Here is a 15,474-nt window from a genome sequence, read left to right as displayed (position 1 = left end):
TTCATCATGACCTTCGGTTTCATTAGCTCTGATCTGGAGCCTTTCAAACAGATGACAAACTGAGGAGCATTTGGTGACATTTATATTGATGAATGACAACCGGTTGATAACAGAGTCACAGTCCTGTTAATCAGCTTTAAACTTTGGCAATCTGTCCTTCTCGTGTTTGTCCTTCCAGTGCTGCCTGCAGACAATGTATTATTTTCATGTAGTCATTGTCATCAACTATTCATTACACATGGCAAATAAACTTGGGCCTTGACAGTTGAAGTAAACAAAGTGCGCTTTTTTGACGACATTCAGTTTGATAAACGATACCCAGGTGATGACTGCTCTCAGCAGGCAGCATATCCAGCTGTTTCAGCTAAATATCAAGAGACTTACAGACTGGGGGAAACAAAGTYGGTTTCTCACTGAAATACTCTGAACATCCTGCCCTTTCTGTACGGCAGCAGGTTTCTTTGGTCTGAAGGTGTGAACGGGGTAAACAGTAGCGAAGTGCATTTCTATCATTTCCCTACGGGGACTCTAAATGCCTGGAGACAGCTATTCAATTAGCTCATTTGATTAGATCTTGTTTTCCTTGAGGCATTTAACACAGCTGCCTTGGCATAATCCCTATATCACTACAGGTATGTATGTTGCTGTCTTATACATTTTAGATAATATCAAAGGGGTGTTAAAGAGGATCTAATTAAAATGGTCCAATGTGTTCAACAAGGGAGAACTCCTGGCTTCGGTACAGTATAGAGGTTTACAGTGCTATGGGGGATCTGACTTTTACCTTTGAGAAAGTGCCTTTGAGATTCTTTCTGTAATAAAAAGTGCTATATAAAATAAATAAATCATTATTATTACTACCTTGCTCACCAGGTACCACTGCTGGGGGAATTTGGGGTCGGATGGTTCGTTGTAGTCATCCCTCTTTTTCCTCCGCCTCGACACCTGCTGCTCCACCCAACGCACCTAGAGAGGAACACACACACACACACCCACCCATTAGCTCTGGTAATGAAACAACCATGACATGAGAGACAACTATCCACAGTCTGCCTCCCACGTTGGCTTTCATGTGGCCGTCAACACTCTAATGGTTAGGTCCTACAGCCGCATACAGACTTTACAAACTGCCCAGCAACATCTAAAGTGAGAGTTAGGAGACAAATCTCATTAATCTGCTGAGACGTGTGTGTGTGTGTGTGTGTGTGTGTGTGTGTGTGTGTGTGTGTGTGTTTCATCACCCTGCTGTAGGCAAATGTGCCAGAACTTTCTGCTCGATATAGGCGGTCCAGTGGGTAGTGTCTGTCTAGTCATAGTGTCTAGCCCAATAAATTATCTTATTGAAAAAAGGAAATGAAGCTAACTACAGTCAAACAAATGCAAAGCAAACAAACAAATGCAAATCTAATGCTGGGCTGTTAGACACTGTCTGGCTTATGGAGAGAGGAGATACATAAACCATAAGGCCACTGCCACAGCCTCCAGAATCACTGCACTGTGTGTGTGTGTGTGTGTGTGTGTGTGACATCTACAGACAAACTCCACAGAGCGAGAGGAGATCGGAGAGAGTAGGGCCTGCAAATATCTCCTCCTAAGTATGCAATAAGTAACGGTGAGGCCCTGAAACATATCGATTCCTTCTGCCCCTCACGGAGAGAGTAGAGTAGAGGAGAGGAAAAGAGAGAGAGAGGAGGAGATTATAAATAGGGATGGGCACAGTTATTCAAMTATATATTTTTTAAAGGCTTTGTAATTCAATACAAATGTGACATTGCTACATAGCCTACAAGGATAGACCATTACATTCTAAATGTTTATAAAACAATAGTTTTATGATAGTTTTTATGATTACACTCCACACTTGTAGCTTGTTGTTATTGTCAGTCAATCAAAGAAGCGGCGTTACAGTCAGAGGCTCCATGTGTGGCAAGTGAAGAGGGAGATTTCTAATTAAAATTGAATTAAAATTAAGGATTTAAGTTGGCTAAATGTGAAGGAGTAGGCTACAATGATCAACTAACAGGTAGGCTGTTGTTTCATATGAATGGAGTTCATATGAAGACAAAGATGCCTCTAAATAGCTTCAATTAGCCTTGCTACTGTAGCTAGCTAGCTTCTTTACAACCATTTGATGCAGTCCATACAGGCACTAACAGATGGTATGAAAGATAGCCTATGGCAACAACAAGTTTGTCAACTAGCACAAGTCAGATTTGCTACTTTCTCTCTCTCTCTCTCCCTCTGTGCCACACACAGACTGTGACACACACAGGCCCCTGCTCCTATCTTGCCCCTCCCCCCTTCTGCTGAAACAAGCACAGCGCACGGTGCACCGAACTCGCTCTCTGGTGCGAGCAAGTCTCCATTGAAGTTAAAAATAATGAAAAATCCTTTAAAACACTTGTATTTCCACTATCCGGATATCCGAAAAAATAACATATTATTCCAATATTGAAATAATTTCAAATGCTCATCCCTAATGACAAAGTCTCCGGGTTAATAGCAGGGGTTATGGGACTCTGTGTGATTATTCAAAGCAGATGTACATAAGCAGTATGTCAGCCAGGCAGGGCTGAAGACACAAGACAATGTGATGAATGGGAGAGACAGGTCTAGTATTACTCAGAGGAGATAGCTGAAGTTTTACATGTATTATTTGCCTAAACCTAATCCTTACATTATACAGTCACGGACATATAGAGAGAGTTATCCCTCCTCTGTATTATTCCATGTTCAGCAAAGACATTGAGTTCATTAATATTCARATGAAACCCTATTTTGTACATCTATTTTGGGGAAAACACACACAAATCCAACACAATGAATGTGTTTTATTCAGAACAGGTGTGCATGCACCCACACACATTAGACCTTCTCTTAAGTGTATTGGCAACTCTACTGTTGTGGTCGCTGTCTGACAGAGTGCCCCTGGCCTCGCCTTGGGCAGGCTCTGTTAGAATGAGGTTACACTGGACAAGCTGTTCCCCAGCCTGAACCCTTTCATCTGCAGCCTGGGGGGGGGGGGGAGACTAATCTCTGTGTGTGTGTGTGTCAAAGTTGCCCTATGTAGTAAAATATATCTAGTGAGATCTAGCTCTTCAACATCAGATGTTCTATTTTTCTGTTTACACTAGCCTTGGATGTCATGTGGCCAAAGCCACATTCCTGCTTCATGTGTGAGTGACGCTATTAGCATACCGTAAATTCCATAGTAGACAGACAAACCAAATAAGGATAGCAATTCAAACTATACATGAGCTTCTCATCTAAACCATATTGTGCATAGTGTTGCACACTTGATTAATGCAATGATTCACAAATGTGTGGATTTTTTAAAAGCCTTTCATTTTCAATTTGGCTAACAGAGCAAAAATGCTGTCTAGTGGTATTAAGGTAATTAGGGTAATTATTACAGGGACGTGGTGTGGGAGAGCCATCGTCTTAACATTGAACCATCCAGAGGGGGGTATGTAGTGTATATGTCTCCCACACTACCGCCGTACCTCCGGATGTTGTGCGAGAGAAATATATTAAAGAGCGATTTGAATCTAGAGCCGTCTCTTTAAACTACACAAGTATCTCTTCTGGACCTAGTTTGTGTCGTCAAAGTAGTTTAGCGTAAAGAGGCCTAAATTGGGATGAAAGCTCAAAGCTCTGATTATAGATCTGGGTCGTTCCACGAAAAGAACCCTTGATATTATTATTATTATATATTTTTTTGTATTTTACACTCTTTCTCCCAATTTTGCAAATTTTGCTGCAACTCGTCCCCCGAAACATAACCCGCGTCCCCCGAAACATAACCCGCCTAACCGCGCTCCTTAACACCCGCCAGCTTAACCCGGAAGCCAGCCGCACCAATGTTTCGGAGGAAACACCGTTCAATTGGCGACCTGGGTCAGCCTGCAGGCACCCGACCCGCCACAAGGAGTCGCTAGAGCGCGATGAGCCAAGGCCCCACCGGCCAAACCCTCCCCTAACCCGGACGACGCTAGGCCAATTGTGCGTCGTCCTATGGGACTCCCGGCCACGGCCGGTTGTGGCACAGCCCGGGAATGAACCCGGGTCTGTAGTAACGTCTCTAGCTGTGCCACTGGGGAGGACCCAACCCTTTGATATTTTAAGTAGAAATCGTGCACCAATATTGMATTTTAAAAGCCTGTTATATTAAATGAAGTGCCTTTTAGTATARACCACATGAAGAATTGAATTCAATAAACCGAATTTTTAATATAAATAAAGACTTGCTAAAGTGCCAAAAATCTGCACTTTGACATGTCCCTCCGTGCACCCTCTATGATTCTAGGAAGATTTGAATCCACTTAACCCCAACATTTCTCCAAGTTTTCACCATCATTGTAAAGCACTAGTTATTTTGTTGCTTTGACAAAGTCATTTATGAAGATAAAGTTACACCAAGTGACTCCTTTCAAAAGGCACTGAATTGGAGGAACAACTCATCTGTGCTAAGGGGAAGTTTTAAGTTTTAGGGTGCATACAGATGTAGGATCTCATTTTAATTACTCCTTTGTAATGCAAACTTGTAGTGTATTCAAGGTTTAGAAAGGCTTCTAAAGTTTGTAATTTACACTTTAAAATGTCAGACTTGATTTGCCCCAATGAAAAATGTATCAACCCCTACACATTTTTTTCTCCAATAATTGTAATCCACATTTCCTTTTGCTGCAGGATTATTTTCCTGCTGTAGCAAAATTGCTCAAATTAAGATCCTACATCTGTATTTGGGCTTTTGGAACATAAGAGTCCTCCTGAATGAGCATAGGGATAACTCCCTTTAGAATTACAGTAGTAGTAGTAGTACATAAAGGTCTGATCTCTACCCAAATACCACAGCACACTAAATTACACGTAATAGAGTGTAAACATGATTGTTTCTAGCTTAGGTTAGTTACAATAGTGTCCTGGCTGTGCATCAGATCAAAAGATTGACGAGTGACTGAAGTGACAGCCCGGGAGCTGAGTGGGAGAGCCGTGCATATAAGCTCAATCAGACCGGAAAAAAGTGATGAGAGGAGCTTCCTGTCAAAATTCCTGTCTCAGGTGGAATTCTCGTCTCGTCACATTTTCGTCAACTAAAATGAAAACTAATTTGCTACAGTTATCAAAAACATTTTCATTGCATCTCGTTATCGTCATTCGTTTTCGTCATAGTTATTTTGGACGAAATGAACACTGATGCAAACGATACAGTTCTGCCTGTAACTGTACTGCATAAGGCAGAATGAGAGCATGCTCCAGGAACTGAACTTGAGAAGCAGAGTTTTGATGCACAATTATGCTGGAGGATTTGAATAGAACAAGCAGACTTCGAGGTGAAAAATACTTGTTCTCTGTTGTTGAGAGAGCTGAGAGCGCAGTTACAGCCAGCTGCCTAAACAAAGCAAACATCTGGGTCTGTGAACGTCCTTGTGTAACAGATGGGCCAATGTCAGGATTCCTCTTCTCATTAACATTTGGATAAAATCAATACGCGCCACAAAATGAGAACGCAAACACAGACAGGTCCAGCTGTTATTGTGTGGTATGGAGGGACATTTGCATATTTATGACTCAGTAACATACCCGTGGTTCCTTCTGCAGTCGGACATGTGTTCCCCTGTGGCCTGATAGGGATTTCTTCACTACGGTGTGATGACGGAAGTGATAATAATCCCCAAACACCTGCAGACACAGAAAAAGAACAGAGACACTGATATTAAGTCCCAATGAAAACCAAAGAAACACATCGATGGCAAACATGTACACACACATTACATTTTCAGACAGCTAGAGACAGACAAATACATTACAACACCTCCACCACGTGACACAGAAATGTCCCAATGTGGTACCTGCGGACAGAGTCCACAATCCCACTCACTCATAAAATTGCTTTTAAGGCTAGGGGAAGGCATATTCTGTACACTACACCCTTCCTCTGTCCTCCACACAGTCTGACCGTGCCTTCTGTCTGTGGCCTCCAACTTTACTGGCAGTCTGGCAATATCTGAGTGGTACCAAATCCCTTCAGAGTTCTGTTTCACAGACTGCTCACTGGTCAAATCAAATCAAATTCTATTTGCCACATGCTTCGTAAACAACAGGTGTCGTTGGGCGCAGATAGCCTAGCGGTTAAGAGCATCTGGGCCAGTAACCAGAAAGGTTGCTGGTTCAAATCCCCGACCTGACTAAGTAAAAKAAATCTGTTGATGTGCAAGGCACTTAACCATATTTGCTCCTGTAACTCGCTCTGGATAAAAGCGACTAAAATGTCAAATGTGTAGACTAACAGTGAAATGCTTATCTACTGGCCCTTCCCAAATGCAGAGAGGAAAAAACAACAACATTTTTAATAATAACACGAGGAAGAAATACACAATGAGTAATGATATACAGTGGGGAGAACAAGTATTTGATACACTGCCGATTTTGCAGGTTTTCCTACTTACAAAGCATGTAGAGGTCTGTCATTTTTATCATAGGTACACTTCAACTGTGAGAGACGGAATCTAAAACAAAAATCCTGAAAATTACATTGTATGATTTTTAAGTAATTCATTTGCATTTTATTGCATGACATAAGTATTTGATCACCTACCAACCAGTAAGAATTCCGGCTCTCACAGACCTGTTAGTTTTTCTTTAAGAAGCCCTCCTGTTCTCCACTCATTACCTGTATTAACTGCACCTGTTTTGAACTCGTTACCTGTATAAAAGACACCTGTCCACACACTTCAATCAAACAGACTCCAACCTCTCCACAATGGCCAAGACCAGAGAGCTGTGTAAGGACATCAGGATAAATTGTAGACCTGTACAAGGCTGGGATGGGCTACAGGACAATAGCCAAGCAGCTTGGTGAGAAGGCAACAACTGTTGGCACAATTATTAGAAAATGGAAGAAGTTCAAGATGACGGTCAATCACCCTCGGTCTGGGGCTCCATGCAAGATCTCACCTCGTGGGGCATCAATGATCATGAGGAATGTGAGGATCAGCCCAGAACTACACGGCAGGACCTGGTCAATGACCTGAAGAGAGCTGGGACCACAGTCTCAAAGAAAACCATTAGTAACACACTACGCCGTCATGGATTAAAATCCTGCAGCGCACGCAAGTCCCCCTGCTCAAGCCAGCGCATGTCCAGGCCCGTCTGAAGTTTGCCAATGACCATCTGGATGATCCAGAGGAGGAATGGGAGAAGGTCATGTGGTCTGATGAGACAAAAATAGAGCTTTTTGCTCTAAACTCCACTCGCCGTGTTTGGAGGAATAGAAGGATGAGTACAACCCCAAGAACACCATCCCAACCGTGAAGCATGGAGGTGGAAACATCATTCTTTGGGGATGCTTTTCTGCAAAGGGGACAGGACGACTGCACCGTATTGAAGGGAGGATGGATGGGGCCATGTATCGCGAGATCTTGACAACAACCTCCTTCCCTCAGTAAGAGCATTGAAATGGGTCGTGGCTGGGTCTTCCAGCATGACAACGACCCGAAACACACACCAGGGCAACTAAGGAGTGGCTCCGTAAGAAGCATCTCAAGGTCCTGGAGTGGCCTAGCCAGTCTCCAGACCTGAACCAATAGAAAATCTTTGGAGGGAGCCGAAAGTCCGTATTGCCCAGCGACAGCCCCGAAACCTGAAGGATCTGGAGAAGGTCTGTATGGAGGAGTGGGCCAAAATCCCTGCTGCAGTGTGTGCAAACCTGGTCAAGAACTACAGCGAAACTAGATCTTCTGTAATTGCAAACTAAGGTTTCTGTACCAAATATTCAGTTCTGCTTTTCTGATGTATCAAATACTTATGTCATGCAATATAATGCAAATTAATTAATTAAAAATCATACAATGTGATTTTCTGGATTTTTGTTTTAGATTCCTTCTCTCACAATTGAAGTGTACCTATGATAAAAATTACAGACCTCTACATGCTTTGTAAGTAGGAAAACCTGCAAAATTGTCAGTGTATCAAATACTTGTTCTCCCCACTGTATACACGGGGTACCAGTACCTAGTCGATGTGCAAGGGTACGATGTAAATGAGGTACGTAGGGGTAACGTGACTAGGCAACAGGATAGATAATAAGCAGTAGCAGCAGCTTATGTGATGAGTCAAAAGAGTTAGTGCAAAAGGGGTCGATGCAGATAGTCTGGTAGCTATTTGGTAAGTATTTAGCAGTCTTATGGCTTGCGGGTAGAAGCTGTTCAGGGTCCTGTTGGTTCCGGACTTGGTGCATCGGTACCGCTTGTCGTGCAGTACCAGAGAGAACAGTCTATGACTTGGGTGGCTGGAGTCTTTGACAAGTTTTAGAGCCTTCCTCTGACACCAGTTAGTATAGAGGTCCTGGATGTGATGTAGTGGGCCGATATAGTGGGCAGTAGTGGGCCGTACGCACTACCCTCTGTAGCGCCTTGCGGTCGGATGCCAAACAGTTACCATACCACGCGGTGATGCTCTCAAATGGTGCAGCTGTAGAACTTTGAGGATATTAGGGCCCATACCAAATCTTGACGGGCCTCCTGAGGGGGCAGAGGCGTTGTTGTGCCTTCTTCATGACTGGGTTGGTGTGTGTGGACCATGTTTAATCCTTAGTGATGTGGACACTGAGGAACTTGAAGCTCTCGACCCGCTCCACTACAGCCCTGTCGATGTGGATAGGGGCTTGCTCGGCTCTCTGTTTCCTGTAGTCCACGATCAGTTCCTTTGTCTTGCTGACGTTGAGGTAGAGGTTGTTGTCCTGGCACCACACTGTCAGGTCACTGAACTCCCCCTATAGGATGTCTAATTGTCATTGGTGATCAGGCCTACCACGTCATGTCGTCAGCAAACTTAATGAAGTTGTTGGAGTTGTGCGCGGCCACACAGTCGTAGGTGAACAGGGAGTACAGGAGGGGGCTGAGCACGAACCCTTCTGTGGCACTTGTGTTGAAGATCAGCGTAGTGGAAGTGTTGTTGCCTACCTTCACCACCTGGTGAAAGCCCATCAGGATGTCCAAGACCCTTGGAGGGTACTATGGTGTAGAAGGCTGAGCTGTAGTCAATGAACAGTGTTCTTACATAGGTATTCCTATTGTCCAGATGGGAAAGGACAGTGTGCAGTGTGATGGAGAATGATTCATCCGTGGATCTATTGGGGCTGTATGCAGACTGGGATAGGGAGAGATTGAATATGTCCGTAAACACTCCAGCCAGCTGGTCTCTGCATGCTCTGAGGACGCGGCTAGGGATACCGTCTGGGCCGGCAGCCTTGCAAGGGTTAACACGCTTAAACTGTGTTACATCGGCCACGGAGAACGAGAGCTCACAGTTCTCGGGAGCGGCCCATGTCGACGGCACTGTGTTATCGTCAAAGCGGGCAAAGAAGGTGTTTAGCTTGTCCGGGAGCAAGACGTCTGCGTACGCGACATGGCTGGTTTTCCCTTTGTAATCCGTGATTTTCTGGAGTCCCTGCCACACGTCTTGTCTGAGCCATTGAATTGCGAATTTTTCCTGTTTGATTGCCTTACAGAGGGCATAAGTGGACTGTTTGTATTCAATCATATTCCCAGTCACCTTGCCGTGGTTAAATGCGGTGGTTTGCGCTTTCAGTTTTGCGCGAATGCTGCTTTCTATCCACGGTTTTTGGTTTGGATAGGTTTTAATCGTCAGAGTGGGAACAACATCCCCTATACACTTCCTGAYAAACTCAGCCACAGTGTCAGTGTATACGTCAATGTTATTCTCAGAGGCAACCCGGAACATGTCCCAGTCTGCCTGTTTAAAACAGTCTTGAAGCATGGATTCCGATTGGTCAGACCAGCRTTTTCCTCAGATTTGCTATAATAAATGCGGCCTCAGGATATGCAGTTTCCAGTTTGCACAAGGTCCAGTGTAGTTGAGAGCTGTCGTGGTATCGGCTTGAGGGGGGATATACACGGCTGTGATGATAACCGAAGAAAGTTCTCTAGGGAGGTAATGTGGTCCCATTYGATTGTGAGATATTCTAGGTCAAGCAAACAAAAGGACTTGAGTTCCTGTACATTATCATAATCACACCATTAGTTCATGGAACATACACCTCCGCCTTTCTTCTTCCCGGAGAGTTATTTATTCCTATCAGCACGATGTATTGAAAACACAGCTGGCTGTATGGATGGGGACAGTATTTGGTATTTTATTAGGATCCTAATAGCCCTAATAGCTGTTGCAAAAGCAGCAGCTACTCTTTTTGGGGTTCACACAAAACATGAAACATAATACAGAATGACATAATACAGAACATCAATAGACAAGAACAGCTCAAGGACTACAGTATATCCGGAGAGAGCCATGATTCCATGAAACAGAGTATGTTACAGTGTCTGATGTCTCTCTGGAAGGAGATCCTCGCCCTGAGTTCATCTACTTTATTGTCTGGGACTGAACATGAGCGAGTAATATACTCGGAAGCGGGGGATGGTGTGCACGCCACGACTAAAAGTCCACTCTGAATACCTCTTCTCCGCCGGCAGCGTCTTGGAGCAGCCTCTGGGATAAGATAAATCGCCCTGGAAGGTACAAAAAAAGGATCCAATTCAGGAAAGTCGTATTCCTGGTCAAAATGTTGATGAGTTACCGCCTCTCTGATATCCAAAAGTTATTTTGGCTGTATGTAATAATGCAAAGAATGTTCTGGGTTAATATCGTGAGAAATAACATAATACATTTTAAAAATACTGGGAAGCTTAGGAGCCTGAAACAAAGCGTCCATGTCTATCGGCGACATCTCTCCATGTCCTCCGAGAAACATTGAATATTACAGTTCTTCAGGGCCTGTTGATAGGATAATCTCAAGCGGAGTCTCAGAGAGACCTGCCTGCTATGTTGAGGAGACTGGGGCTCAGCACTGGAATCCACACTGAGCTGTGTGTGTGTGTGTGTCTGAAATACATTTAAGTGGGGTCATGATGGCAGTTGTCAGTACAGTATGGACAGTACGAGACTCATGCGCTGTGCGTTCAGGTGTGTGTGTGTGAAAGAGAGAGATAAGAGGAAAATAATCTTGCTGAAGATATACTGTACTATACATGTAGTTTGAGTCATGCTGTGTTCATGTGTGTCAGAGATGAGAATCAGCACAGAATCGTTACTAATTCTGCCACTCTGTTTAGTGACGGCGTCAGAGATACAGAGACCTTTACACTCCTCAATGAACAGCAGTCTGGACGCACACACACATACACACACAAGCATTTCACTACACCCGCAATAACATCTGCATGTGACCAATTAAAATTGATTTGATTTGACAGAGAGCGTGTGTGAGCCCTCAGAGAAATCACTATAGTAACACACAAAGAAGCAAGTCAAACTCAGTCACGCAGCCAATCATACCTTTGTTTTTAAAGGCACTCACAGCACAAACACATTATCCATAATATGGACAAACACAAAAAGAGATTTGACAGACTGCATGCAGTCTGTGGCTCCACAAACTTGCTGGATGCATTTGCACAAAATGCTGGATGCACAAAATGCTGGATGCTGGATGCACAAAAACACAGTTTGTTTTGGTTGTGTTTTGGATTATGTTGTGCCCAGCAGAAATGAATGGTCAATAATGTATTGTGTAATTTTGGAGTCACTTTTTTTGTAAATAAGAATAGAATATGTTTCTGAACACTTCTACATTAACCATAACAGTCTAAACCCTGTCTAAGCCGGGGGAGGAGGGGGTTCTACTAAGCTATATAGAATTTATTTATTTAGAAGGTCATTCCAAGGATCATTTAGCTATTTGATTTAGAATTTTAAGACCCCTTGAAGTATAATAAAAAWATATAAAATATTAGATTTTTGGGGGGGACTTGTATGGGCTATTAGCCCATACAAACACATTCAATAACAGATTCACCACCCCAAAAACTCTAAAGGAAGTTTGTTCTGAAGTGTCTGTTCTATATCTGAGAGGTATAAGAAAGATCAGGAAACATATATATATATATTTTTTTACATGTATTTAACCCCTTATTTTTGGCACTAAACGTTCTCCATATATACAGTACCAGTCAAAAGTTTGGACACACCTACTCATTCAAGGGTTTTTCTTAATTTGTACTATTTTCTACATTGTAGAATAATAGTGAAGACATCAAAACTATGAAATAATACATATGGAATCATGTAGTAACCAAAAAAGTGTTAAATCAAAAAATATTTATATTTGAGATTCTTCAAAGTAGCCACCCTTTGCCTTGATGACAGCTTTACACACTCTTGGAATGAGTAGGTGTGTCCAAACTATTGACTGGTGCTGTACTTCCATTCATTTTTTAAACTGGTACGGGGGGACCTTCAGACGAGTCTTGTGAGGCCTGGGCGTGTCCTAGAGCAAAAACGTACATGTATGTGTTTGTGAGAGTCTCACCTTTCTACAGAGGGGTCATATTAGCACGTAGCCCAAACTGTTCGGATGCTACAGAAGTTGGCAGATCGGCTGTACCGACTTCAGAGTTCTAAGACTCTTGTGGGAGTCATAGAGCAAAGCGGAGAACACCATCGTGTTTGTGAGAGTCTCATCTTTAGTTTGTAGGACAAATTGCTCGGACACTACAGATTATTTTGTGAGAAGACTGATTTGGGAGATGTCTCATGGTCTGACAAACACAGATCTAGCTCTGTCACCTTTCACAGCAGATGAGGAAGTGCGACATAGGTGGATGCGTAGAATTGCCAAAAAATTAAACTGACAGATATTTATGGGGATTTTTTTATTATGCCAATTAGATTTTTGCGGGGCCTCTGACATCTACTCTAGGGGGTTCATGTGGATGCTACCATGATGTGGATGCTACCATGATGCTACCATGATGTGGACGCTACCATGATTACAGATAATCATGAATGAATCGTGAATTATGCCGATGGAAAAAGTTACAGATGCACAAACACCATCCCTCCAAAACATGCTAACCTCTCACAATTACCGGTAACAGGGAAGGTTAGGATTTTCTTGGAGGGTATGATATTTATGCATCGGTAACTTTCTCACTTATCATTATTTACAATTCATTAATGATTATCCGTAATCATGGTAGCATCCACATTAACACCTAACCCAAAAGCTAAACCTAACCCCAATTCTAACCTAACTCTTAAACCTAATTCCCAAGCTTAAAATAGCCTTTTTCTTTGTGGGGACCAGTGAAATGTCCCCATTTGTCTGAATTTTCCTTGTTAACTATCCTTGTGAGGACTCCTGGTCAGTCATCAAAGAAACACCCAACAGCTACAACACATTGCAACACACCTCCCTGTTTCCCTCACTGTCTGTTTCTCTGACTGTCTGCCTTCCTTCCCCTTCAACTCTCTCCTTCTCTGCTTCTTCTTTCTCTCCCCTTTTCTTGCCCTCTCACTGTTTTCTAACTGACTGTCCCCCCCCCCTCTCCACCCACTGTCTCCCAATCTCTTGTTCCCACTCTTGTTTTGCCCATGTCTCTCTTTCCCTTCCCCTCTCTCTCAAGCAGGACTGAACATACACCAGCCGAGGTGACTGTTAGTTCCGGCTAATCTCTATCAGTTATTCTGTTTTAGTCCATTGCAGAGCACATGATTTCTGTCTGTTAAGGTAATGATCATAATCCAACACTACCTGACTCAATAACCTGACTCAATGTCCTGGTGTGTGTCAGACCTATTCTGTATTCTGTTCTGTCCTCTCCTCCAGAGGTATGCTGGCCTCCACTCTCTGTGACAGAGTCAATATTGGTCTCTGGGGATTGGCTCCAGCTCAGTGGTGCCTGACAGAGCTGCTCAGTCTGAGCCCCTATTTCACCACCACACGTGTGTGTGTTGTGGGGGGATGTTGGCAGATGCGGTAGTTAGTTAATCAGCCAGAGACCCTCTTCTTGGTAGCTTGGCTCAGCCTGCCCACGGTGGCTGGATTGACTGAGACAGAGCCTCTGGTAGAGGCTCAGCCTATTCCCTGGTGCCTGAGCAGGGGGAGTGCACAGCAGCCTATCCAGATTATTGGAGACTGTGTCAATCATGTCTATCTCTTAAGGAAGAACATTGGTCTCAATTGTTGGATAGAGACGACAATACCTGTAATTTTCTTTAACCACTATGCACTTTWATTCAGGTTCTGTGTTATACCCTACCCTCTACAAGCAGAGCCTGCCCAATGCACATCAACATTCACATCCTACACAAACCCTCTCACACACAGCAGATGAGTCAGTGTGTAGTCAGCCACTCTCAGTCGTCCAGAGTTGGAAATGTCAGCTTCACAGTCGTAGCTCATTGACTGCTGTCGCTGTGCTTTTTAATGTTCTGTGCCCTCACAGTCACTCACACACACAAGCATTGACGTACTGCACATCTAAAAAAAAATATTWAAAAAAATCTGCTGAATTGCTCATTGATTACGCTTTTGTTGTTCTAATCACGGACGTACGTACTAAATGCACACACATAAACACACCAGGGTTTCCGATAGGAAAATGTGACCGGGAAGATTTACATTTACCGGCCATTTGAGATATTTACCGGACCCATGTATTGGATGCGTAACCCATTAGGGTGTCCACCAACAGTGGTCAGAATGACAGAAAACACATTTAGATTTGTGTAATTCATCTTAACGGAACATGCAACTCCTGTAACGAAGCAGCCAATAAAAAGTAATTTTGAAACATTTGCCAAAATGCAATTAGTAGGAAAAAAACATTCTAAACACTGCACCTGATGAGAGCGGTATATGACAGAGATGAATATCTAAGTTAGAAACTTAGAAAGATGGTGAATCTAAAGATGGAACAATTTAGGATGGGTTGCTAATACTGTATGACTAGGATTACAGGGGAACGATGGCATATGAGGAAGTCTTTCATAGGCAGCATGTGTGTCAAAAGTCCTTGCTGATTTTTGARTTGCATCTTTCAGTGAAAAGCATCTAAAATATGTGTTTAGATAACGTGTCTTGAGAATAATAAAAAATGTTGAGACATTTTTTTTATCCCTTGCTTGCTAGCTAGCCAGCCAACTATGGCTAACTTACAGTCGTGTCAAAAAGTGCAGCCAGAAAAACAGCAAAGTAGCCACATTTGCATGTTTAAGCTGTTTTCTAGTGACATTTATTTGGACACATAACAATGAGCTAATGAGGCGGTATTTCGTCTGGCATAGAAAATGTGTTCACTCGTTAGGACACTGTTGTTCAGAGGAGCTAGCCAACAACACAGCTAACACAATCACTTCAAACTGAAGCTGGAAAGACTGCAAACTAGCTGCACTTCGTTTAAATTTGACCTTTTTCAATTGACATTTCTTTGTATATATCCATAAAAATTACGCCAGCTGATTCATGATTTTGACTGGCTAAGAAACGCTGCCTGCCTGTCTGTCTGTCTCGTCCCGACACGTTCATTACTATGGGATAGCTGGAGATCGAATTTGAATATTGAAACAATGTTGCAAATGTTGGAGAGACAGACAGCAAGGTTTAATTCAAAC

At 43.1% G+C, this 15,474-nt stretch overlaps 1 protein-coding gene across 5 annotated transcripts in view; it reads right to left on the bottom strand.

The window, feature by feature from the left end:
• Positions 1-15,474, bottom strand: part of LOC111952767 (furin) — a 181,738-nt gene that overhangs the window by 74,658 nt on the left and 91,606 nt on the right. For 4 of the 5 annotated variants that reach the window (XM_023971666.3, XM_023971667.3, XM_023971669.3 and 1 more), the window contains exons 3-4: positions 5,584-5,682; positions 862-966 (exon numbers count right to left, since the gene is read on the bottom strand). In XM_023971666.3, the coding sequence (XP_023827434.1) occupies positions 862-966; positions 5,584-5,682 (204 nt within the window). The remainder of the gene's footprint in view (positions 1-861; positions 967-5,583; positions 5,683-15,474) is intronic. The other variant, XM_023971670.3, reaches the window with a different exon arrangement.

The sequence above is a fragment of the Salvelinus sp. IW2-2015 genome, linkage group LG26 (assembly GCF_002910315.2).
Source record: "Salvelinus sp. IW2-2015 linkage group LG26, ASM291031v2, whole genome shotgun sequence".
Taxonomy (NCBI): Eukaryota; Metazoa; Chordata; class Actinopteri; order Salmoniformes; family Salmonidae; genus Salvelinus; species Salvelinus sp. IW2-2015.
This window is presented reverse-complemented; position numbering and strand designations above follow the sequence as displayed.